The sequence below is a fragment of the Biomphalaria glabrata genome, chromosome 7 (assembly GCF_947242115.1).
Source record: "Biomphalaria glabrata chromosome 7, xgBioGlab47.1, whole genome shotgun sequence".
NCBI lineage: Eukaryota > Metazoa > Mollusca > Gastropoda > Planorbidae > Biomphalaria > Biomphalaria glabrata.
This window is the reverse complement of record NC_074717.1, coordinates 7,586,673-7,613,902: the sequence shown is the minus strand read 5'-3', so window position 1 is coordinate 7,613,902 and position 27,230 is coordinate 7,586,673. Positions and strand designations below refer to the sequence as shown.

General features: G+C 37.1%; 1 protein-coding gene across 4 annotated transcripts; it reads left to right on the top strand.

The window, feature by feature from the left end:
• Window positions 1-33: 33 nt before the first annotated feature.
• On the top strand, window positions 34-27,230 carry LOC106080228 (uncharacterized). Of its 4 annotated transcripts, none has more exons than XM_056037073.1 (10): window positions 34-174; window positions 2,324-2,407; window positions 3,615-3,811; window positions 5,324-5,537; window positions 7,747-7,836; window positions 12,328-12,423; window positions 14,353-14,398; window positions 17,135-17,173; window positions 20,053-20,102; window positions 26,976-27,229. In XM_056037073.1, exons 2-10 carry the CDS (start codon window positions 2,356-2,358, stop codon window positions 27,059-27,061), a joined length of 870 nt encoding a protein of 289 aa, XP_055893048.1. In that variant the 5' UTR covers window positions 34-174; window positions 2,324-2,355; the 3' UTR covers window positions 27,062-27,229. The 4 variants fall into 4 exon arrangements, with proteins under 4 accessions (XP_055893048.1, XP_055893050.1, XP_055893051.1 ...); XM_056037075.1 differs by having other exon boundaries at window positions 106-174; window positions 2,332-2,407; window positions 26,976-27,230; XM_056037074.1 differs by lacking the exon at window positions 34-174 and adding an exon at window positions 1,125-1,179 and having other exon boundaries at window positions 26,976-27,230.

Here is a 27,230-nt window from a genome sequence, read left to right as displayed (position 1 = left end):
TGATGAAATATTGTCTGACATATATTTGGAATTGCGATGATAGTCTGAACTTCATTTATACTTATTTCCCCCTTTTCTTAGATAAAAAGTGAAAGTGTTAATTTTTGAACATGTCATCTGTCGGACATAAAGACAATCTATGAATGGCAATATTTGTGTGTTAAAATGTGCCAGGTAGGCTACATATAAACTTTACTGCTTCAAACTATTCAGTCCAGTCTATTAAACTCTTATTGTTTGTTTTCATTTTAGACCTATATATCTAGATCTATCTATAACTTGTTTAAGTTTTAGACGTTTATTTAAAAATTAAAACTATTCCCTAGCCTAAACCCTTGAACGTGGAACCATAGTGACATAACATAAGGGATTCAGTTGCCTAAAGTGTGCCGATGTGCCAAAATACTCATAAACTCATAGCCTAAACCATTGAACGTGGAACCATAGTGACATAACACAAGGGATTCAGTTGCCTAAAGTGTGCCGATGTGCCAAAATACTCATAAACTCATAGCCTAAACCATTGAACGTGGAACCATAGTGACATAACACAAGGGATTCAGTTGCCTAAAGTGTGCCGATGTGCCAAAATACTCATAAACCGAAACTCAAACTCAGTTGTATACTTTGATATAATTGCAGCTGATGTTACAGCCATTAGGCTCAGGAGAGAAGACTTAAAAGTAAAGTAACAATTACACATAAAACACTAAATCATAACCTTCAAATACAAAAAACAAAACCTAATAAAATACTCAGAAAGACATAAAGATAAAAGCATATTCCTTGTTCCATATGCTAGGACAAATTCATACAAATGCTCCTTCTTCCCTAGCGCTGTTAGAGCATAGAATAGATTGCCTGAACCATCCAGGAAAACCAATGACTTGGCAGAATTGAAAGCATTAGTTAACAAGCACGACTATATTGATCTAGGAACACGCGTAGGACGAAGAAACGTCTGTATTTTATAAGATAAGAAGTGCGCAGCATACCACAAGACTAAGCATTCCCCCCCCCCCCTGTATATTATTTTCTTACAAATGCATATTTCTAACTCATGAATACTCCCATTTTGACTAGAGTAAAGCCGTTTATAGGCAATCCAGAATTAGACTTAGATCCTCCCGCGCCGCATTGGGTGACAAGCTGTCTCCATAAAGATCTGTCACTGGCAATGTCTGAAGTGAAGTAGCAGTCATGTATAAAACAACCAAAAACACACCACAATAAAATGCATCAAAAGACATAAAGATAAAGGCAGATTTCTTATTACATATGCTAGGATAAAATCGTACAAGTTCTCCTTCTTCCCTAGTGACATTACAGCATGGAACGGGTTGACTGAATCAGACAGGAAATCCACTGTCTTAGCAGAGTTTACGTCTCTAATTAACACGCACGACTGGATTAACAAAGGGATATGCGTATGACGTATTTATCTTCTCTTTTTTGGGGAACGTCTGTAACTTATAAGATAAGATAGATAAGATAAGCCTGAATGCAGTGAATGGTGAATATTTCAAAAACCATTTTCGATTTGTGTTAATACTGTATTAAATAAGATATATAATATATAATTATAGCAAAGTATACAACTAGACTTGTGTGTTCCAGACTTTTTCCTTGACGGAACACTTCGCAAATTCCGAGCATTCAGCGGAACACTTTGTTTACATTTCTTTTTAGAGGTTAACTCTTTCTCTCCTAACTGACGATACCAACGTTAATTTCAACAGAATGTGGTAAATAATTACGGAGAGAGAGAGAGAGAGAGTTATTTCACGTGTTGGTCTTGTTAAGTCTTGTAGTTAATTATACCAGTAGTTAGTGTATCACCCATTCAGGCCACAGTTTTGGGAAACACTGACCTAGACAAACAGGCGTAGATAATTACACAAACCTTAACCAGGGTTTTAATTTAGATGCGAATATTGCATATACATGAACTAGTAGCACACTAGGCTGATAGCTACTATTAAATACCATTAGTTAGCATAGGCATCGGTAGAGTGCATAAAACCTGGTAAGATATGCCAGAGGTGTCACCCCTATCTTTCCAAAAATAAAATTTGACAGTAAAATCTGTCGTTGGTTAAGCGAGTTACCTAATGTTATTAATTGTAATTCAATTTTTGCCCCCCCCCCCCCCCCCATGTTAAAGTATTTCTGTTGAAAGTTCGCCGTTTCTGTAACGATGGAGGGGACATTTTATAACTTTCATAGGTGTCACCCGGTGCAGTCTGTGCGCATTGCACCCCCCCCCCATTCCAAGCTACGCCACGGAATCGTTGAAAGGACGACTACATTCTCGTATTCATAGTTTTTCAGGTCTGACGTGAGCCCAATATAAAGATGTGCATTGTATGGTTCTTGATGGAGGGAATCAGTCTGTCTTCTCTTGTGTGTAAGTGCATGTCCCTATTCACCTGATATAGACCACTGCCATATAGCAAGTGTCTGACGTTTTCTTTATTATGTAAACCAGCGGTTCTCAACCTTTTATGCTCGGCGACCCCTTTTTACAATCCCTCACTTAGCCGCGACCCATCCCCTCCCCCCGCACACACACACAGCAATAGAAGAATAGACAATAACAATCCATGTTTTCAATGGTCTTTGGCGACCCCTGGCTAATCGTCAATCGACCCCCAAGGGGGTCGCGACCCACAGGTTGAGAACCCCTGATTTAAACGAAAAAAAGAGTGTTTATATTTCAAGAAACTACAGCAAGATTTCGCAAGAACTAAAAATAGCAACGAGCGCTAAAAAAAAAAATAAGCGGGAATCTTTTAAGAGTCTGATTCTTTCCACTCTGTTAATGAAGATTATTTTAGAGAGGGTATAGGCTTAAATACAAGGAAAGACTGTTATACTTTAGGCCTACCATTCTGAAACTATTATTTAAATGAGGTTATATTGTATGCTAGCAATAGTGTACGTTCGATAATCACAAAACTTATGCAGTTATAAAGTTTGTACTGTTATTTCCTCCACAACCTATCTCGGAGCAAGTTGAAATTTTCCACAATTATTTCTAATACATGACAAATGACAACAAAGGAATGAATTTTAAAAAAATTAACAAATTTTAGTACATTAACTATTGGCAATCAATTATATTGTTTGGGATTGAACAAAGGAAAGAAATCGTACTTGACAGATGTGGTGGTGTAAGTTGAATTAGCCCACTTGAGGAGGCTTGAGCCATGAGTTCATGCACTCAAAAGACGATCACGGCAACCTTCACAAAGATACCCCCCCACACCCCAAACCCCCCAATCCTTTTTTTCCCAACTAGTCAAGACGATTGATAGAATCACAGCGCATTGAGAAAGCTAAACGCATGAAAGTGCACTAAACAAAAACAATATTGGTAAAATATTTCTAATAACACAGATTTATTATTGTTTAATATAATTGATACGATTAGACTTAATATAAAGCTTTTTTTTCATACATATATATTTCTTGTTTTTAAATTCTTATCGAAGGATTAATATTTTATTTCGTACCTATTTAACCTGTTCGTTTAAAAAAAAACACAAAAAAAAAACAAACTCAAGCACATACAAACCGGCTGTAGTTTTACTTTTTTCATTTGACTGTTCCAGATGTCACGGCGGCCAACGAAATATTGATAATGCAACCTTACCAGAAGGCACCCTCTGTCTCTGGCCTTCACTGGGGCCTGGTAGCGGAAGTTGACTACGTGGTCATCTACGCCCATATCAACATTCTAAAGCTGGACAGAGACACGAAAGGCCTTAAAGTGGGCTTTAACGTGTCCAGCGTGCAGCAGGGGTCCATGGTGAGTGAAAGTGCAAGTAATATTTCCAATCCTTCTTTTCAGGGCCAGTCTTACGAATGGCGGGGCCCAATTTAATGGATGCTTGCGAGGCCCCTCTTCTAATGTTTTTTTTTTAAATAATAACAACTATTAGGCCTATTATTAATTAGATCATCATATCAACATTTTATTATACAACATACGAAGGAAGCAACCGAATTTCGGGATCTTTCGAGTCCACCCAGCTCTAATGTGTATCTGACATTAGCTGGGGAAAAGTAAAGGCGGTTGGTCGTTGTTCTCGCCACATGACACCCCTCTTAAACCGTGGGCCATAGAACCAGATGACCTTTACCGATCAGCCCTATATATCGAAAGGTTGGAAAGGGGGAAACTTTACGTTATATTAAGAAACAAATGACCTGTACATCATCTGACTAATAGTCCGAAAGGGGTACTTTGACTATTTAAAAAGTATCCGAGATGCTTTTTTATCTGTCGCCCTAGGCCAGTTCTGCACAAACTACAGCCTGCGGCCCGTGACGCAGTGCTATCCAGCTCCTATCCAGCTCCACGAAACTTCTATCCACTGTTGGTAACCATAAGAGAGCAAATGAAGATGACCGTCCAGTTGCTACTATATCTCTCAATATTGCTTGGTTTATCTCCCCTTTTTTCTATTTAAAAACAAAACTAATTACCACTAATGGATTAGCTAATTTGGTTAACTTTTTATTGATTCATGTGTTATCATTGATAATAAATAATTGTGAAAAAAATCATCCCGAGCCGAGAATCAAGAAGGGAGGGGTGGGTGGGTAAAGCATGTAGAAATTTCAACCATTCAGACAAAGCTTTGCGATGACAAACAATATTTTAATACTTATCACCAGAACAACCTATTTTTTTTTCATTGTTACAAGACTTAAATTAACAAACTCCGTCTGTCTGTCTGGTAAAAAGTTTGTACACGTTATTTATCCAACACCCAATCTCGGATTAAGCTAAAATTTTTAACAGCTATTTCTTTTACATGACAAAACAAGAATATATTTAAAAAAAAAAACAATTACTTTAATTAACTATTGGTAATTAATTATTTTGCTTGGTATCTTGAACAAGGGAAAGAAATTATACTTGACAGATGTGGTGGTATAAGTTGAATTAGTCCCATTGAGGAATCTTGAGCTCAGAGTGAACATTTTTTTAATGCATTAAAAAAAAAACGATAATGTAAACATTCACTAAGAACCTCCCCCCCCCCTTTCCCCCTCCCCCCCCCCTCGCAACTGGTCCAGTCACATGAGAGAATCATAGTGCATTAAGAACGCTGAAAGGTAAACAAAAATAATTGGTAAACATATTTCTAATCGCCTAGATTTATTATTTATTATTTCTAGGTCACTGGTACAATAATTACATAACTGATCCAAACTAACTGATACTGATAATCTTTGTTTTTTTATATTTTTAAAATGCTTTTTCTTGTTTCATGTTAATCGCTACAGTTTGTTTTTTTTATTTTCCCCGCAGCTGTTGTGCGTCATGACCATTAGGCCCGAAGCCTATTGCTTCAGGGACGAAAGGCGGTTAAGTGGGAATGTCTGTTACTGTGACAATAAGAAGAAAGAGTCCATAACCTTTGTCTTGAATGTGACGACAAATAGAGAAATGAACGGCAGCCATTTTGTCTTCTGGCTAGACGAGGGAGAAAATGTCAGCCTTCAACTTCCGGAACATATCTACGGTGACAACTTTTCCTTGTGACTTTAAAAAAAAAACGTAACTCACGATGTCCTAAATTAAGAGTTGTCAGACGTACTGGAAAAAGAAGGACATATTCTCCTTTTTGGGAGGTTGTGTCCTCCGACCGTCCTGTATTGGTATAAAGTGATAAAAGTCCGACTTTCACTCACTGGTAACTACTATTGCATAATATCCGCCAATCGAATACAATCGTTTATATGTTTTTGTTTTAAATACACAGATTCACTTAGAACATCACACAAACTTTTTTTTCGTTATAAATCATCAATTAAATTACAAAGTCTTCAGGGGTTAACTTTTTAAAAAAAAATCAGGGTGGAAACTTTCTGGAAACGTGAGGGTATCTCGAAAAAGACTCTAATGATTTTCCTTGGTTTGACTGTTATAGTTCTTCAAAATATAATCATCTAAAAATTAAAATGATTAAACTTGGCTGAAGTCTTTTTTTTTTCAAGCATAGCTTCAGCGGGAATTCCCGCATACGTCTCAAATGTTTCTCTGTATTCAGCAAATAGCTGAAGAAATTTAATTAATATACGTACATGAACAAATATCGCACCGCCTTTATGTTGGCTTGTAGTTCCAGTCCATATGCATTTGTAAAACCATTAGCTAGACTGATAATAGAAGAGCTAGCAAAACTCCCTGGAAAGACTTGCGAGAAAGAATCAATGCAAGAAATTAATGAGATATTATCTTTATTTTGTATATATTAAAAAATTCCTTCGATATGGCACATCTTTCATGCTTACTGCGTGCTCACTACGCTAGATCTAGTCTCTTTTGTGGACCAGTGTGTGTGTGTGGAGAATGGATATCTTGGAGAAGGTTTCCTTGCTGCCTTTAACGCGCTCAGTAAACACAACTCTGCTTGAGTCGGGATAGCCAAGCGGTTTTGGCCTCTCAGTCATCCCACCATGTTGGCTGCCTGCCTGGTCGTGCGGTCTGCACGCTGGACTGTCGTTCGGATTTATCGATGGTCTAGGGTTCAAACCATGCCCGCTCCCATCCCCCGTCGTCCCGCGGGAGGATTGGACTTGGAAGTAAATTATCTTCAACTCTGAAGGAACATCTGAAACAATTAAAACATTTTTACATTTTATTATAGATAAAGACGTTTTTATCTATAACGCAGAGTCGTCACATCTGTCAAAAGAGAGAAAAAGGCTGTCCAGGGAAGAGCATTTTTTTCCCTTACCAAAAAGAATCTGAATGAAGACAATATCCCAGAGTTCCACACGTTGAATGTGTTGGCCCAAACGGTGAACTTGACGGACTTGAAGACAACGACTTTAAAAAGCGCCACCTAGTGATCGTTTCCCTAATTCGTCAACAGCAAAAACAAAAACAAAAAAACAACAACAACAACAACAAAAAAAACTACTGCAGTCAGGATAATATATTCGCTTTGTAGACCTGCCCATACAGTTCTAAGTGAGAAATCTTAACATGTATTTTTTTCAAAACTTATATCAACTCTGTCATGGTAAAAAGTGTGTACACGTTATTTCTCCCACACCCAATCTCAGAGCAAGTTGAAACATAACACTATTAATCATTGACATAGACAAGACAATCACTAAAAAAAAAAAGTAACCAATTAGACATTTTATTACTGGTGATTCATTATTTTGTTTAATAGCAACAAGGGAAACGAATACATCAATATTCACAGATATGGCTCAATTAGTTGGGTTTAGTCCCTTTAAATAATTGTTCTCCTTCATGCATTTGATACTTTATTGTATTTATTGTATCTAACAAAACATGAAGCAACTAACAAAATAACTCAATTAGTTAAATAATTATTAGTAATTAGTTATTTTGTTTGATATCGAATAAGGGAAATAGCTTGTACATTATGTGTAGATATCGTTTTAATGATATAGTTCTAGCTTTTTTTTTTTTAAGTTTTTTAAAATATTTGTTTGTTTCATGATTGAAATCATATTTTACCATATGTATGGTTTAATTTTTCTTAAGTACGCCCTAACCTCGTTGCGAAAACCTAAATCAGTGGCGTCACTATCGGGGTGCGGTGGGTGCGGGCCTCACCGGGTGACACCGACCCTCGTGACGCCACTGACCTAAATCTCTTTTTTTTTTTCTTTGTAATACTTTGTAACGTTATATATTTGTTTTTAATTATGTTTTGTTTTCATTAAACGAGCTCTGTAATCTATTTTTAGTTTCTATGTTGGTTCCTATCATTGATGACAGAGTGCTTCCCGTAGAAGATTGCGACACCCAGAAGGAAAGAGAAGTTAAAATCGCTCTAGGTAAGTAGACTACATTCTTGGAATAGGCTTTTTACATTGGTTATCTAGGTTTTGATGATGGCCATTCTGACACCTGACAACAGCTGCAGGTATTAGACATTACGTGATATAGCGCTTGGCTTTGGAAATGAGGCGCCTTATCTTATCTTATATAATACAGACGTTTACTTCAAAAAAGAAGATGATTACGTCCTACGCGTCATGCATTCAGTCATGCATATTAACCAATGACCTAAATTCTGCCAAGTCACCGGTTTTCCTGGCTGGCTCAGGCAACCCATTCCATGCTCTAATAGCACTAAGGAAGAAGGAGTATTTGTACAAATTTGTCCTAGCATATGGGATGAGGAAAGTGCCTTTATCTTTGTGTCTTTCTGAGTATTTTATTAAATTTTGTTTTTGTATTTGAAGATTATGGTTCAGAGGTTTAAGTATAATTGCTACTTTACTTTTGAGTCTTCTATCCCGAAGGCTTTCTAAATTTAGTGATTTTACTAAAGGTGTTACTCTAGTCAAATGTGAATATTCGTTTGTTATGAATCTCACTGCTCTATTTTGTGTATGTTCCAGTTTCTTAATGTTTTCTTGAGTTGAGGGGTCCCAAACAGAGGATGCATATTCTATTATTGGTCTAACCAAGGTTAAATAACATTTTAGTTTTATGTTCTTATTTGATTTATAGAAACTTCTTTTAATAAACTCTAGTGCTCGGTTTGATTTTATTTTGATAGCCTTGAGTTCAAAATCCCAGTTAAGACTGAGAGTCTATTCAGCATTTTAAGGACGTCCTTGAGTCCATCCAACTCTAACGGTTCCATGACTTACGTTGGGGAACTAAAGAATACTGGTCATTTCGCTGGCTACTTTACACAGTTGTTAACCCGCGGGCAATGAAACAGATAGGGTTTTACATCATCAGCCCCATAGATCGCATGGTATGAAAGGGATACCCTCTTTTTTTTTTTAATTTAGCATCATAGTTAGGTTTGGTATGGCCTTGCTATATTTAACACGTGTAGACTTTCAGTGGCGTAGCTAGGATGAGGTTAGGAAGGGGGAGAATTTGTAAATCCCCAAGGGCCCCCACTTGAGGGGGGCCCAAATGAGTGTTCTTTACATTAAATATTCAATATTACGCAAAATGCAATGGCCCCCCAAAGAGGTCAACCCCCCTGGGCCCCCAAATGATGGAAGATTTCTAGCTACCCCCTTGTAACCTTGCTGTTAATTCATTCATCTGTTGTAGTTGCGCCCCGATTCTCCTCTCTCCTGTACCTGCGACTTGAAGACCTTTTGATTACAAGGACCAAAAGGTTCAAAACTCTTTTACCATTGAGCTCTGGCAGGCCACATACGCCACTACGTTCAAGCAAAATAATAATGTTTTGAAAGACTAATTTAGTTTATAATATAACTTGGCGCCAAAACGTCCCGTCGCCAAAAAAAAAAAAAACGGCGTCGCCTAAACGTCCTGGTTCGGCACACAAGATCTGTTAATCGTCTTTCTCTAGTCCTATCTTTGTTTTGCCTTAGAATCTCTTTGAATGACAGGCCGCCCGGCATTCTTTTATGTTGTCTTCCCATCACTTTCACTGTCTGCCTCTTCTTCTTTTTCCTGGTACTGCTCCCTGAAGGAAGGTCTTTGTGAGTCATGAGGACCTTGTAATAGGGTCATAGAGTTTCATCATCTCATCATCTCTGCCTGTGGTCCCTTCTGGGGCATAGGCCACCAACCAGTTTCCTCCAGGCATCTCGGTTCTGGGCGAGTCTCTCCAACTGTCCCAATGTCTTGCCCATCCTGGTAGAGATGATGGTCTTCGGCCTGTCAGCTTCCAGACGACTCTGGCTTTCACCGACATGCGTCATAAACCTTCCAGCTGGAGGTCCATCTTCACCCAGGTCCGTGAATTCTGTTGATTTACTGATTGGATTGGTATTTTTGTAGCTAGTGGTTTTTCTACAGGGTAGGGTAGCTAGTCCTAAGACCGACCCTCCTCCTTTCTCAGCCGGGCTTGGGACAGTGCTAAGGCGGAGTTAAATAGAGTTTAAGTTTGCGTTTTTTTTTTTACAGTAGTTAGCAGGTCATTGTGGGGGTCCGATCGCTGTATTATTCCTGCGTCCTCCTATTAGTTTGCTAATTCTTCGGCAAAACTTGGACCATGGACACGGATCTCGAAAATGGCTCTAATGATTTGCCTAGAAATTAAGCAGTTAATGTTCATGTATATATTTGGGAAAAATTACTAGCTTACGGCTAGCTTATTGCCAAAAAGGGAAAACTCTGATTTGACCGTTAAAATCTTTCAAATAATTGTCTTAGTAAATTGCATTTTGTCTGGAGGTCTAGACATTCAAAAATTTAATATTTGTATATTTTATATCATAAACACACGTACGTCAGTGGGGGTATACCCGCATGCATTCATTCAAGAGTTAAATAAATAGATTCATTTTTGAGCACCGCCTTCTAGATCTTGATCTATAGCAGGCATGTCAAACTCATTAAGGTGTATGGGCCACATAAAAAATAACTATGACCTGAAGGGCCGGAACCAAAAATCAGTTGGAAAACATAGCCTACTAATTTTATGTAAATTAGAAACAATACAATAGAATAAGATAATTAATGGAATACATGTCCCTTATTTAGCTAAATTTGTAGTGCTATTTTTTTGTGAATTTAAAATTACTATGATTACGTATTACTTTCGTTGTACTGATGCTTGAGATCTTTTCTGGGATACAAGTTTATAAATGTCAGGTGGAAATTTGTTTGTCACTGACACTTTCATCACTGATGACACATTTTGATCAGATAATCTCGAACGGTGTTTTTTTTTTTTTTTTAAATTTCATTATGAAAAGAACTGCTCACAGAGATAAGTCCCTTCAAACATAGCAAAAATTCTATCATCAAATTTCCTCAATTCAACATACCGTTCAGGTAAATAACTGTATAATTTTGGCCCTTCTATATATTTTGCTTTCAAAAAAAATCTATCAGCTCTAGTTGCACATCAGCAGCATTTTCAGGAGCTAATGAAAATGGAGATACAAACCACGAACATCCGTGCTCGTATGAAACGATGTCACGAAAACAGTCATTAAAAGCATCTACTAACGATTCCAGGTGTAGGACATATTTATCAAATGTTGTAGCCGTATTTCATTCTTTTTAGTTCCTGGCACTTTGAGAGGTGAACAAAGTTTTCTCTTCATATTTGGTTTATCCACAGTCATAATTTTGCTTGAAAGCACTTCACATCATCACACACAGTTGTGACAATTTTGTCTTTACCTTGAAGTTTTAAATTCAAGTCTTGCAGGTGACCAGTGAGATGAACTGCAAATGACAAATCCTGAACCCATTCGTCAGTTTACTCTCACGCGATGCAAAAAAAACTCTTCAATTCTTTAACACAGGAAAGCCAGTGGACTTCTGTGTAGTAGGAAACATATTCAAATTCGTGTCCAATGCCATCAAGAAACATTGAAAAATGGGCGATGATTTAAGCCACGGGCACGAATTAAAATTGATAGCGATTAGTAATAATTACAAAGTTAACAAATCAAAATTAAACCTAAAGAGTACTTGAAAGATTCGAAGCTAATAAATAAATAAAATTACCACATCTAGTTCAATTTTAAATGAATTTTCGTAAAATTATGTTTTAATAAAATCTGATGTCAAAGAATACTTCATAAGTTTAACAAAGTTTATTGCAACGTTTTATGTTTGACATGCCTGATCTATAGGCCAATCACAAAATTTTATATACTCCGTGAGTAAAGGGACAATCGATGCGGGGTAAGAATGTTTTAAAATCTGCCATTCATTTGTTATTTAGAGTAAAATAATCGCTCTTTCAAAAAGCCTAATGATTGATGAATGTCTTTTTAAAATGTTATCTTACTTAATAACTGTAACGTTCTCTGTGCAGATCCATGTTCATTCAGGGCCTCAAATCGTCTGCGAGATCAATCGACACCATCCCATATTATGCCTATCTTTGGGCCTATTAATATTATTATTTTAAGGAAATGAATTAATTTATATTCTATGGCACTGTCAAAGTCGAGGTTCGACAAAGGGAAACAAAAATTCATTATTATTATCATTAAGATTACTCTTAGTTTAGAGGGCATAACATTAAAATAGCGAATATTTTGTTTCGCGTTGATATATTTGTATTTCTGTTTGCGACATAATAGGAGTTGGCAGCAGTGAATAAATGACACTTTCACTACACTATCAATTGCAATATTAAATGTATAGATCCAGGTACCTGTTAGCCACTCCTGGAAAATGTGGCATTCGTGTTTTGAAAACTTGCTATTTTTCAAAAAGCTTTAGATTTGACATCGCGTTTTACAATTTTCTTTTATTTCTAGAAAGTTCTCATTAAAATATGAAGAAACAGACGTTTTATTTCAACTTTCTTTTCATAACCTCGTACCCTTCCTTCAACGATTCTTGTATTTTCTACGCAGACGATTCCTACCTAAAACTGCTGGGTATCTTCCAGATCCTCGTATTCGTCTTCTTCACTGTGGCTGCTATAGTCTTGATAGTTATTCTGATATTCGGTAAGTGATATAGGTCAGTGACAGTTGTTTTTATGGGTGTCACAGAATCTTTAAGATGGGTGTCATTATGTCATATGGAGGCGCGGTGGCTGAGCGGTAAAGCGCTTGACTTCCGAACCGGGGTCCGGGTTCGAATCCTGGGATTTTTAATTTCGGGATCTTCGGGCGCCTCTGAGTCCACCCAGCTCTAATGGGTACCTGACATTAGTTGGGGAAAAAGTAAAGGCGGTTGGTCGCTGTGCTGGCCACATGGCACCCTCGTTAATCAGATAAATCAGATGACCTTTACATCATCTGCCCTATAGACCACAAGGTCTGAAGGGGGAACTTTACTTTTACATTATGTCATATATGTGACCAGTTGCTCTTGATGAGTTATCAATGTCTCAAGATGTTCCTGTGAAGCCGGAGATTCTTATGTAGATATTATCTCTAGATCTAGTTATATCGTTAGAGATTCAAATAACGAAGAGCCTTCAATTCATATACAAAACTTTAATTCAGGAACTAGGAATCAATCTCAATACACAAAATGTACAATTAAAACTGTATTAAATGAATATCTTCTTCCGAGCTCGAAAACAAATAAATTCAAACAAATATTTTAATTCTACAACTGAAATGTATGCGACTTGCATCTTTGAGTCCCATCTGACAACTTTTAGTCTACACCCTTCCTCTACGAAACCCTATCTACAAATGAGGCTTAAAAAACCCGCTAAAACCAATCCCATAATTCTCAGGCAAACGCTCAAATCACGTGATTAGATGACGTAGGAGCTCTTCCGACTTTGAATTTACTAGAAAAAAAAAGAGTGGAGCTAATTACTAAGGTTACTTCCGGGAAAAGCTGAATGAAGATGCAGCTAGACTGCTACGTGAGAATTGTATTAGTTATAGTCAATGGCGTATCCAGGGTATTTGATTTCTTAGTATAATAGCTACTTTTGATGCCCCTGCCCCCCCCCCCCCAAAAAAAAATTAAAGCAAACACCAAACATTTTTTGTTTGTTTGAAAACAGCATGTATTTTAAAACTCAGTGTTTCTCAAGCTATTAATTGTGAAGCTGTCATACACAACAATTTCCATTCGTATCTCCATTCTCACTAAAAAAAACTGACAGAGGTCGCCAAGCGTTTCCTTGATTTCTGAGCTGCAGGGATGCATTATACTGGCGTCTGCAGCACCAGCGCATCATAGTAGCGCCCCTTGAAAGTCCTCGTAAAATTAATTTCGTCCTAGCAATGTAATAGACTTGTATTATCTGATTAGGCTACAATAATTAAGTAGGGATGCCATCATTTTCTGTCCCTTGAAAAAACAAAAGAAGAGCGCCTTCACGTTCCATAGGGGCCTCATCTCATTTTGATAGACTCTTCATTTCCACTTAAACCATGATGACATAATATATCTGTTGTATGCACATACACACGCACACTCCAAATACGATGCTGGAAGTTCACCGATAACAGCGTGTTGTAGGAATGGTGGCGGCTACAGTCTGCTGGTCTGTTGAACAGCTACACAAAACTTTCAGCGCACGGAAATTTAAAGATGTTAATAAATGTTATTCGAATTATCTTGACTTTCCATGACTCTTTTTATAAGAAAAAAAAATGAAATGAATTCAAATCAACGGTACCTCGATTTCTACTAATTCTTGATTACTCTGTATTTTTTTTGTTGTTTGCTTTAAGTTGGTCACGTGGTATTGGGTTTTGTTAAGGCTTAGACCATGTGACGATAAGGTCAGGCATTATGTTTGGAGTTTGGGAAGAATAGAAAATTGACATATTATGAAAATTTTCTTTCCTGTTAGATTAGAGCCAATTCAATGTTTTAAAAGAAATAATACTACTAAACATTGTGATTATTGAAATGAAAATAAGACTTTTCTAAAATGTCTTTTTTTTTTTTTTTTTTTACAGTTACAGGAAAAGCCAAGAAAAGCAAAAGACCTTCCAATGCATCTAAGTATGAATACTTTTCTCACACACAAATAAGCGAATGTTTAATTAAGAGTTTACATCAGAGAGCAGCACCTTTTTACTATATTACTAGATGCTCTCAAGAAACAATGAATACTCCTCTAAGATACTCTTTAGCTGATTTCTTACATTGAGTTCTGAGTAATAAAAATTGGGATGAAGATCTAGAACAGTGATGTCCAACCTAATTCGAACCGCGGGTCATTTTAATTTCCAACACTCGTTTCGAGGGCCACATGACCAAAAGTTACAAAACGAAGTGAAATTGTTCTGAAACTATTTTATTAGAAACCCCGGTACAGTAATTAATGTGATATTTGATGATTATATTTTTTACGCGTCAGAAAATAGCTTCATTTCTCTATATACAATGTTAGCAACAGCGTAGTAGGTACCTTTACCACTGACTTATTTTCATGTTACTTTTTGGTAAATATTCCCATCAATTTCTAGGTGTAGTTAATCAATCTCTTTTATTTGTAGTTCGAACCAAGGATATCGCCATATTTATTTTATAATGCCGATCTATATGTTGTTGTTTTTTTTTAAACAGCCACACTTTCTTTATAAAACAAAGATGTTGGCTTATTATCATGTTCCACAAAAAAGTAAAGATCCGCCCAGTTTTCCTGATAGATTCTACATTGAGAGTCCCCTGTTCATAACACTGGCGGATCCAGGGGGGGGGGGCGGTAGGGGCGATCGCCCCCCCCCCCCCCCAACTCGGCCGACCTCTCCCCCCCCCCCCCCCCCCGCGGACGAATTATAGTATAGAATTCACACAATTTGTATGCGAATTTATTACTTATGTTAATAATATATACTAATTATTTATATTTCAACCTATTTTTAGGAGAAATCATAGTATGTGAACAAAATTAGTCGAATATCTATATAATATAAACAGGTGGAAGTGCGATACATGCAATCCCCTTCCCCCCATCGGACAAATCAATACTTTTTCTTTTTGTATTATAGTAAGAAATTACAAAATTAAAAAAAATCTGTCACTAATATAATTTATATATGCTATAAAGTAAATTCTTATATCGAGTCGCCCAACCCCTATTCTTTAATGCAAAATGCAATCAATAGCAGAAATTATAAAAAGGAGCGAGAATTAATAGTTTTCATTTTACCGCCCTGCTTTTATACATAGGGTTAGGGTTTACTGGGTTTACTGGGCGTTAGGGTTAGGGTTTGGAAAAAAATCGCCCCCCCCCCTATCCAAAGTTCTGGATCCGCCAGTGGTTCATAAACGCACAAACGATAAAGGTCATCAGAGAAAATTTGAGAGCCCTAAAGTAGGTGAAGATACATTTTTCAACTTCTTTTTTTTTTTTGGAGGGGAGATTTTCTCCACTTTGTGACAACGTTTTGGCGGGCCGGATGGAAACACATGGCGGGCCGGATCTAGCCCGCGGGCCGTATTTTGGGCATCACTGATCTAGAATATAGAATAACATGATGATGTGGGTGCTACTTATTTGTAGGAGCTAGCCAAATATTAAAAGGATGCAGCTACTAAATTTTCCTTAAATCAACCCCTAATTTATGTTTAAATTATATAGTAAAAAAACATGCATATTTTAACTGTTATTGAAAAACATATCATAGTGTCAAACCTGGTCTAAATTTATTTTTTTTCGCTTTTTTTTTAAAACTAGTCGACCGGCGGCGTAGCATACGCCGCTATTTTGCAGGGCCGGACTTAGGCTCCTGCAAACTTTGCGACCGCAGTGGGCCCCGCACTTTCATAGGACCAGCACTTTCATAGAGCCCGCTCTAATTCAAGGTGTAGAAATTATTAAATTAAACCATTTTATAACTTAAAAGAGATTTCCCGCGCCCTCCTGTCGATTTACCAGGAGCACTTTCATAGGACCCGCGCTTTCATAAGAGTCTTCTAAGAATTATTTTTAGAATTATCTTGCTCATTTGACTGATCAGACCTATCGTTCTATAATTTGGGCATTGTTTCAAATTTCCTTTCTTGGGCGGTGGAATTAATTAAAGGTTGTGTTCAGTCTTTAAGCTGTTATTTTTCTTCCCATATTCTATGACTGATTATCCTAAAGGGAGGCGCGGTGGCTGAGTGGTAAAGCGCTTGGCTTCCGAATCAGGAGTCCCGGGTTAGAATTCTGGTGAAGAATGGGATTTTTAGTTTCGGAATCTTTAGTACGCTTCTGAGTCCACCAAGCTCTAATGGGTACCTGCATTAGTTGGGGAAAAGTAAAGACGGTTGATCGTTGTGCCGGCCACATGACACCCTCGTTAACAATTGGTCACAGCAACAGATGACCGTTACATCATCTGCCCTATAGATCGCAAGGTAAGAAATGGGGATTATCCTGAAAATTTTTTTTATACATGAGCCGTGTTTTAAAAGTTCTGACATTTTTTTGGCGACTTGCCACCCTTAAGTGATCGAATTGCTTCCTGCGCTTCTAGCTCTAGCATTGGAATCTCAGCGAGGTCTCTGTTGTTTCAGGATATTTTGTTGATTAGACTGTTGTTTGGATTTATCTAGGTGTTACACAGATCTTTGCAATTCTGTCTACACCATCTACGACTATCTGCTCCATCAGTCAGAATTGTTTTCAATCACTATGGTTTCTAACTTGTCTTGTGATGGTTACTGCTTTTAGTTTTTACTATTGCCATGTTTCAAGCAACTATTGATTATAGTGCTAAGGTCACTAATCTATATTTCTTTTTGCAGACTTCCTTTTATCTCTGAAATGTATCCTACTGCCAGCAGGTGAATAACTTTTTTTTCTTCTTGCATTACATAAATCAAGGATGTCATCTGGTACACATGGCTTAATTTTTTTTTCTTTTGCTTTTACCCTAGGAATCTTTAGTTTGACTCAAGTGATATTCGCACGATTTTATGCTATAGTTTAACGTTTTATATATTATTGCTAATTTTTTTCTACTTCTACTCGGGGGTGTTTCTAGACTTCTAGTTATTTCATTATTGGTGTTACTTTAGTGAAATGTGAATATTAATCAGGTAGTATGCGTGGATGATTTGATTGGTAACTGTTAGACAAGGAGTCCACATTGTTTAGTTCTAAACTATGTAACTAAGTCTCGTATTATTACGGACGTGTACACTACAGTCACTGGCGGATCCAGGGGGGGGGGGCTGTAGGGGCGATCGCCCCCCACCCCCACTCGGCCGACCCCCCTCCCTTCGGGGGGGGGCGGACGAATTATAGTATAGAATTCACACAATTTGTATGCGAATTTATTACTTATGTTAATAATATATACTAATTATTTATATTTCAACCTATTTTTAGATTATTTCGCCCCCCCCCTTCTAGTATCTTGGCCGATTTGGTAGGGTCGGGAGGGGGCGATGACATCAATCCGCCCCCCCCCCCACCATAAACTTTCGAGTGGGGGGGGGCGGTCCTATTTATTTGTAGAAATCACAGCTTGCTAACAGAATCAATTAAATATCTATATGATTAAAACTTGTTATTGGTATTTTAACCGGTCTTTATATAATTTCGTTCACCTGTTGGCCGATTGGAAGGGGAAGAGCGAATACCTTCACTGCCCTTCCCATCTAAACCCTTTGAGTGGGGGGGGGGCGGTCCTACTTTTATGGAGAAATCATAGTATGTGAACAAAATTAGTCGAATATCTATATAATATAAACAGGTGTGGAAGTGCGATACATGCAATCCCCTTCCCCCCATCGGACAAATCAATACTTTTTCTTTTTGTATTATAGTAAGAAATTACAAAATTACAAAAATCTGTCACTAATATAATTTATATATGCTATAAAGTAAATTCTTATATCGAGTCGCCCAACCCCTATTCTTTAATGCAAAATGCAATCAATAGCAGAAATTATAAAAAGGAGCGAGAATTAATCGTTTTCATTTTACCGCCCTTCCCCTTTCCAGACAGAATTTGTGTAATTTGACATGAATTTATCATAACTATTTTAAGAAAGACTTTGCTTTGGAAAAGTTATAATTCAAACGAAATTTTTCAATATAACAGTCACGGTAAAGATGAGTTCAAAAGCCAGATAATCTTTTCCTAGTCGACTTTTTCCAACCTTTACTCTATCTCATATTTTTCTAGTTAAATAAATTTAGGACTATAACTCACAATTTATGCTAGAATTTTATTGAATATTATTAATCGAATTTTTTTTTTCGGAGGCGATCTTCAAAACCTTAATCTAAATATGTGGGGTATCTAATCTTTTCAAATAACAAATCAGTTGTATTTGCAATGTATTAAGGGATTATAAATTCATATTAGAATATTTTTCTCATTATTCAAAAGGCACTTTATAATAGAATGAATAATGATCTGTAGGTCAGGAGAATGCGTTACTGCAATGAAGAATGCCAGAAAACGCTTTTATCGTCGAGGCTTCGCCCCGAACCTCACTGATGAATAATAAGCTGATGTCAGGAGAATGCGTTTCTGCAGTGAGAAATGCAAGAAAACGCTTTTGGCGTCCGGGCTTCGCCCCGATCCCCACTGATAAATAATGAGCTGTAGATGTCAGAAGAATGCGTTTCTGCAGAGAAAAATGCAAGAAAACGCTTTTGGGCGTCGGGGCTTCGCCACGAAACCCCACTTAAGAAGCTTACAGCGCTCTCCTAGACCCCCAAGCTTGCAAGAGAAAGACTGTTTTTGTTTTCTGTTTTTTTCGCCGAAGATTGAGAAACAGTCTTATTTTATTCTCATTTGTCGAATATATTTATATATATATATGCTGTACGCACGTTTATGCATAGGGTTAGGGTTTACTGGGCGTTGGGGTTAGGGTTTGGAAAAAAAATCGCCCCCCCCCACTCCATAGTTCTGGATCCGCCAGTGACTACAGTTACTACAATAGCCATCGATTTTTCCCCGGGGACATAATTAACATTTTTAGAAAGGTTTCTGTCTGTCCATTCCAAGCTTGTTATTTCTACACAAGATACTAAACGCCAGCAAGACGAAAACACAAAGTATGGATCAATAGCCAGGCAGTGTTCTCGTTACAACATGAGCTTGAAATAATTACACTTAGCAAACTGTGTTGTAGGAGGCGCGGTGGCTGATTTTTTTTGGGGCGCCTCTGAGTCCACCCAGCTCTAATGGGTACCTGACATAAGTTGGGGGAAAAAGTAAAGGCGGCTGGTCGTTGTGCTGGCCACGTGACGCCACCGTAAACCGTAGGCCACAGAAACAGATGACCTTTACATCATCTGCCCTAGAGACCACTAGGTCTGAAAGGGGAACTTTACTTTTACATTTAAACTGTGTTGTGGCATGCTCAGTTAAGTGTGGGCCTAAGGTAAAAAAAAAAGAGGTACAGTCACCCCTTTGTATGGGTTCGATGATATAAGGTCATCTTTTTTTTTAGTCGAAGATTAACGAGGGTGTCATGTGGCCAGCACAACGACCATTCGCATTTACTTCCTCGACGTATTTGAAATACCCATTAGGTTTGCGTGGGCTCTGGGGCGTCTCAAAAATCCAAAACGTTCGAAAGTTCAGCCTCCACGGGACTCAAACTCGAGACTTTATGTTTCAGAAATCAAGCGTTTTGCCACTTGGCCACCACAATTCCTTTAAACATTTTGAATTTTACATTTTTTTTTTATATTCTAGTTCCAAGATAGAGAGATATTCTGTAGCCACTGGCCCTTCAGTGGCTGAATGTAAGTAGTTATATTAGCCTATATTTGATTTGGGAAGCGTGGTCGAGAGGCTAAGTGCGCTTGAACATGGCTTGTCTTGGCTACCTAGAAGGGGGCTCGAGGTTCGACACCCGACTCGGGCAGAGTTGCGTTTACTGAGCGCCTAAAGGCAGCACGGAAAACCAACTCCTAGATACCCCCTCCCCACTGGTCCACAAATGCGATTGGACCTAATCGCTCTGAGCATGCTATAAGCATGAAAGTAGCTCTATATAAAAGCTATAATAATAATTATAATAATAATAATTAATAGTTAATAGTCTAGTGATGGTTTGAGCTTTCTCGACCCTTGATAAAATATAATATTTCAGCTTCTGGGTTCACCAACGGTAGGAGATTGCCTCTGCTATTTTTGAGCTGAGCTTACTTTTGCAGGAAGACTTCCGAATGTACGACCTATAACACAAAGGAAACAAATTGTATATCTACGATTCCCACCGGAAAATAATCGTAAGACCAGCAATAGGACACGTTGGTCATTATCAAATCAAAATTCAACTAAAATCTTGATTTTACAATAAGAGATGTGAGATGTCGGCCTACTTTTTTTTTTTTTTTACGATTAAGCAGGAAATTATAAAGAAAAGTACATGGTGCCCTAGATCAGGGCCGGTCTTAGGTCACAGCAACCTATGCAGCCGCAGTGGGACCCGCACTTTCATAGGCCCCGCGCGATGCAAATTTTAGGTGTAAATTATTAAATTAATCCATATTAACTTATTAAAGGGTTCCTGGAATTCTCCTAAAATTATAAAATATAAGAAAAAGTCATGAAAATCTCATGAAATGATTAAAATCTTCTGAAAACTGATGCAAACCTCCTTAAAACAGACACAATTGTCATTTAAGGATGTCATTCAATATGGAAAACGCCAATCCTACTCGCGATTAAAAAAAAACGAAACGGCCTTGTCAGCTTTCATTGATTAAAAATGTAATAATAAGCCGAATTTTAACCAAAACAAGAAGTTCAAATACTTATACATACAGATCTAGATCTAAATCTATCTCGACCTCTAAGGAAAAAAAACAAAACAAAAGCGATATTTTGCTAGTCGACAGTAGGGCCTAAATCTAAAAGGCAGATCTGAATGTTTTTTTCTGCTTTTTGTTGGGAAACTACTATCGTAAAGCTAATTTGAAAGCGATTTTGTACTTAGTAAAGTATAAATAAACTGCAAAAAACGAATTTATTTTCTAATACAAAATCTTAATTTTCACTTATTATCCTTATCACAACCCAAATTAGGCCCCGCGCAATCCGCTTCGCATAGGGCCCCGCAACCTAGCAAAACAGGCCTGGTATGATTAAAGGAATGCAATAAATACTTACAGCAAAGTAAATTATAATAGTTTTATTAGAAGATTTTTATTTAAAAATAGTAAAAAAAAAACAGAATTTAATTAATTGCAGCATACTATGCATTTCATAGTTCTCAAGTGCTTGATTGAAAAAGCGCGTGCAGCATGACTTCGGGCTTTTATCTGTTATCGTACCAGTGTCAGGGTTGTGTTTAAGCCTTAGCTAGTTCGCCCGGGCCACTGACTAGATGCTAACAATGTGTTTAATGGGATGAATGTAATTTATGATGACAAACTGATGAAGTAATATCCTTGAAGTTAACAAATGTTATAATATAATTGTTATATTAATTAACTAATCATTCTGCACCTTGCTGTCCCACAACGTAACACATTAGAGCGCACAAGCACAACACAACGCACTGCTGACTCTAGTCTCTAGTGTAGACTTCCTAATCTCATAACTAACTCCCCTGAACAGAAGAATCTCAAAGAAACGTTACACCAGCATAATAACAAAACCACTCCTTAAGCTCAAAATTAAGGCAACAAAGAAAGTGCGTTCAAAAAGTGTGCACCTAATAAACATTGGTGCTAGTATACCATAACCTACGCACCGACAACCAGGCCTCTTTTATCTGTAATCATACCAGGCCTCTTATATATGTAATCATACCAGGCCTCTTATATATGTAATCATACCAGGCCTCTTATATATGTAATCATACCAGGCCTCTTATATATGTAATCATACCAGGCCTCTTATATATGTAATCATACCAGGTCTCTTTTTACCTGTAATTATTCCTAGCCTCCTTTTATCTGTAATCATACCAGGTCTCTTTTTATCTCTAATCATATCATGTCTCTTTTATCTGTAATCATTTCAGGCCTCTTTTATATGGAATCATACCAGGCCTCTTTTTATCTGTAGTTATTCCTGGCCTCTTTTTATCTCTAATCATACCAGGTCTCTTTTATCTATAATCAAACCAGTTCTCTTTTATCTGTAATCATTCCAGGCCTCTTTTATCTGTAATCAAACCAGTTCTCTTTTATCTGTAATCATACCAGGTCTCTTTTATCTGTAATCATTTCAGGCCTCTTTTACATTGACCACCCTAATGAATTATCATTGCTGGGTTTACGTGTAGGCTAGATATAGCCCAAGGCCCCTACTTAAATGGGGACCAATTTTAACAATTTCGGAATGATTGAATGTCATTTATAGTTCAATATATATTGCAGCATTATTTAACCCAATGCCGCTTACCCCCCCCCCCCCCGAACGCCCTACACTCTTCGCCCAATTTAGCAAGTGGGTCATTTGGTGGAACAAAGCGCTATGGGTCTAAAGTTATCATTACGATAAACCCCCGTTAACCAGTGAACAGGTAGATAGATATATTGCCGGACATTATGGACTATAGACATTATTGCCGGACATTATGGACTATAGACATTATTGCCGGACATTATGGACTATAGACATTATTGCCGGACATTATGGACTATAGACATTATTGCCGGACATTATGGACTATAGACATTATTGCCGGACATTATGGACTATAGACATTATTGCCGGACATTATGGACTATAGACATTATTGCCGGACATTATGGACTATAGACATTATTGCCGGACATTATGGACTATAGACATTATTGCCGGACATTATGGACTATAGACATTATTGCCGGACATTATGGACTATAGACATTATTGCCGGACATTATGGACTATAGACATTATTGCCGGACATTATGGACTATAGACATTATTGCCGGACATTATGGACTATAGACATTATTGCCGGACATTATGGACTATAGACATTATTGCCGGACATTATGGACTATAGACATTATTGCCGGACATTATGGACTATAGACATTATTGCCGGACATTATGGAGAGAGAGAAAAAGGCTGATGTTGTCGGTCATTTCTTTAATGACTTCATTTTTATTGTGTGAAACAAATAAGGGAGAGAATACAGTTTCTTTTACACTAAACAACAATGACCCAAGATAAATTATCTTCCTCGGGCGTGAATAGAAAGGGACGAACTATTCTGTTTACCATCGGATAATGCTATCATTGGCTTTTGCTCTGAGAAAAAAAAGCGTGAAAGGAAATATTTTAGTTAAATACAATTCCTTAATCATTACAAGAGGTAGGCCTATCATGAAACAAGATAAAAAGCTTTAGAAAAATGTGACTTTTAAAAGAATGTTGTACCAGAGTTTGCGTATTATGAATAATAATGATTTTGAATGCCATATTTATTATACATCTTTATTGTATACATATATCAATTGAACCCTTTATCCCAAGAGCATATTTGACACTGACATATAATACCCGGACTTAAGAGTTCCATAACTCAAATAACTTACGCCGTAACAAGTCTATATCCGTTCCTGAGATTGATGGTAAAGAGTTGATTGCTTCTTATATTATGTATATTGCTATAAGAGTTGATTGCTTCTTATATTATGTATATTGCTATAAGATATCTCCGTAATGAAGAAATCGTTTTATATTTAGATTTCTGAAACTGAAACAAGTTCTCTTTTGTGTGAATAACGAAGACACTGATTCTTTTAGTGACCAATGTGTTTTTATTATCGGAAAAAATCATAAGGTAACCAGACGGCGCCTCAGGCGGGGCAGCCCAGCCCTGGACTTACTGCCCTGTTATATATGAAATGTCTGGGACGGACACTAAATGGAAACGTTAATCAATTATAAAATCTAATTTAGAATATCATTTGATTAATAATTTCAATGTTACCACTTTCGACATCTTCTTCACAACCATTATATTACTGCCCCTATTGTACAGAGCGCCCTAAAAACTGCTTCAGATTGTCTCCTCTTGTATATAGAAACACTATGTATGAAAATGTATTATTCCTTCTGCGTCTAACTCTTACACGCTAATTTAACTCTTTCTCTCCTAATTGACGATACCAACGTTGATTTGACCTCATTCAATGAAATTAATGTTTAACTTTACAAACTTATATTTTGTGTTATATAAAAAGAGCATGCATTTCCCCTTTAACTCTCTACCAAGTAAAACATTTGGTAATAACAAACGACAAAGCTGTTGAAGTTTAATTTTAAAAGGGGAGTGACGTAGTCATGGGCGAAATGAAGAATTCCTTCGAAACGTGAGAAAATAATTACAGAGAGAAAGAGTTAACTCTTTCTCTCCTAATTAACTACACCATTGTTGATTTTTACCCCATTAAATTAAATTAATTTTTGGTTTTAGAAAGTATAACTTGTGTTATATAAAAAAGAGCATGCATTCTCCTATAATTCTACACCAAAAGTAACGTTTTCTGATTACAAACAAAATTTTTTATTGAAGTTTAATCATAACAGGGTAGAATATGCAAATGTGAAAAATGTACAATTCTGTCAGAACGTGGGGAAATAATTACGGAGATAAAGAGTTAACGATATAGAATGTAGACTATAGCAGAACTTTTAGACTATGAAAAGACCGGATGCAGATCACTATCGCTGATGCCTGCAGCGGAGAGACTTTTAAAATTATGTCCTCGTTTTGAAATCCTATGTCTCAAAAGAACAAGCGAATGGTGGGTGTATTTTGTAGACAACATGGCGACAATATTCCAAGTAGCTCTTCTGCTTGTTAGTGGACAGAATGTCAGGGCTGTCAGAATATCTTCTGCCATTGACTAATCAGTTGAGCGACTCAGGACTAGTTAAAAGAAATGAAAAAGAAACGTCAATCGTAAAATGTTTACTCAAAATGTGCAAAGTAAAGTGGTCGATTTGACACAGTTAAAGGGAAACTCCGATGGTTTTTCAAATTTGAGCTATCGACATATTTAAATTCTGCGTAAAAAGTTGTAATAGTAAACATTTTACCATTTTTTATTTAAATGCTTAGAAACATTTACATTTAATCAATTAGTCAGTAAAATGTTGACATCTCAAACGGGGTTCTTTGAGATAATGTTTTTAGGTTAGGCATACGTCACTTCCCTCAACAATACTGAAAAGGAAACTAGATTTAACCAATCGTATCGCTTCATTCTTACAGTAGCTGTTAGGCTTAGTGACGGCCTAGTCCAGAGCTATGGTACAGTTATATTTATACATGTATAGATAGATCTAAAAGCATTAGGATAACCGACTAGAGAAAAAAAGTAACATTTTCATCTAAGCCTCTCCCTATCCCAAGAAGTAAATAGATCGTGTGTCTGACTGATTCGAACAAACTGGTCAGTGTAAGGTTAGTCTAGACTACGTGTAGTCGGTCATGACAAGACAACCAAGCGATAGTGTTTGTTGTGTGTTGAGTTGTCTCACTGCCGTGGTTAGTCAAGCATGTAAATCTAATTTCAACACGCATTTTTTTCTTTGCTTACAAGATCTAGCAGATCTAACTTCAAAGACGAAGAAATATTTCTTTTACGAGAATGTAAACTTTGCTGCATGGTCTCCCGTTATACAGAAGTCAATAGATTAAATTAATAGGTCAGTGTGACGTCACATAGAAACCCCTGTGAAAATCTGATCGTTTTGGATGCGCAGGAAAATTACGTCAGAAATCATCAATTGCTAAGTTATTATTGCAAATTTAAAAAAAAGAATAATATATTCATTATCTGTAAATCAAAACACATATTATATAAAAAAAAATGTCAAAACTATCGAAGTTTCCCTTTATTTGGTAAAAACTGCAATAAATCTCCAGCGATTACAATCCACCTGCTGCTCTTTTCTATGTTAGTTAAATGTCTAGAATTGATTTCCATTTCAACATGTTTTTTATTCTTTTTTTTTATTCTTTTTAATTTTTAAAAATGCATTATTCCCTTGACCTGCGATCGGTTGCATTGGCTTAAGTCCGGCCCTGGTCTAATATGTATGTGTCTGTATGTGTGAGAGACACAGGGAAGTGTACTATTACAGCTGCAAGCCAGTATTCTAATATATATATATATATATATATATATTGTTATGACCCTATTGGCGTTAAGGTTAACTATAGGCTCAGCTAACACACACGTGAATCACTCAGGTCAGCGGGGCCGCGGACAAGGGACAGTACTACGATTACACGCAATATGACCAATGTTATGGTCATGTGATCGAAAGCCTGTGTGTACGAGTGACACAGTGTGTAGGAAAGCGGCAGTTCAAGACCGTTAGTCAGCCATGAAGTCGGTCCTGGTCGGACCTGGTGCCGTCCTCCAGTGAAAAGTACGAGTCCAGGAAGAAATAGAGACAGTAGAGTTTGTACTATGATGTACAATGTAACATTTTAGTTGTTGACGTGTTTGTTGCCAATTGTCTAGTATTGGCTGTTATGTACATGACCATTATTAAAGTACCAGATTATTTGGAGCCTTGTTGTCAAGTTCTTGATTTTGATGTGTTGATGTGATGTGTTGTGTTTAGCAGTGTTTACAGAAGGCCTGATTAGGAGAGAATCGTAACAATATATATTCAGCCAGTATTCTAATATATATTTTTTTTTCAGCCATGGTTGACAAGCCTGATGGGAGAGAAAAAAGCCAAATGAGTCACATGTTTCGCAGGTCTAAAAGTGATCTTTCTTTTTTGTAAGAAGGCATCCCCTTGACTGGCGCAGTCATCCTGCGATGGCTACTGCGTTCATGAAGAAATAGTGACGGACAGACGTGCTGACATGACTAATGAGAACTTCAGAAATTACATAAAGAGGGCTAGAGAGGAGTGTAGCCTTTATTTGGCGTATAGGCCTACATAAAATAAA

Bases quoted from the DNA above. Each gene is read 5' to 3' on its own strand.
- LOC106080228 (XM_056037075.1), top strand. From the start codon at position 2,356: ATGTGCATTGTATGGTTCTTGATGGAGGGAATCAGTCTGTCTTCTCTT. The intron at 7,837-12,327 runs GTAAGTAGACTA...TTTTCTACGCAG, and splicing joins AGAAGTTAAAATCGCTCTAG to ACGATTCCTACCTAAAACTG. The intron at 14,399-17,134 runs GTATGAATACTT...TTCTTTTTGCAG, and splicing joins AGACCTTCCAATGCATCTAA to ACTTCCTTTTATCTCTGAAA.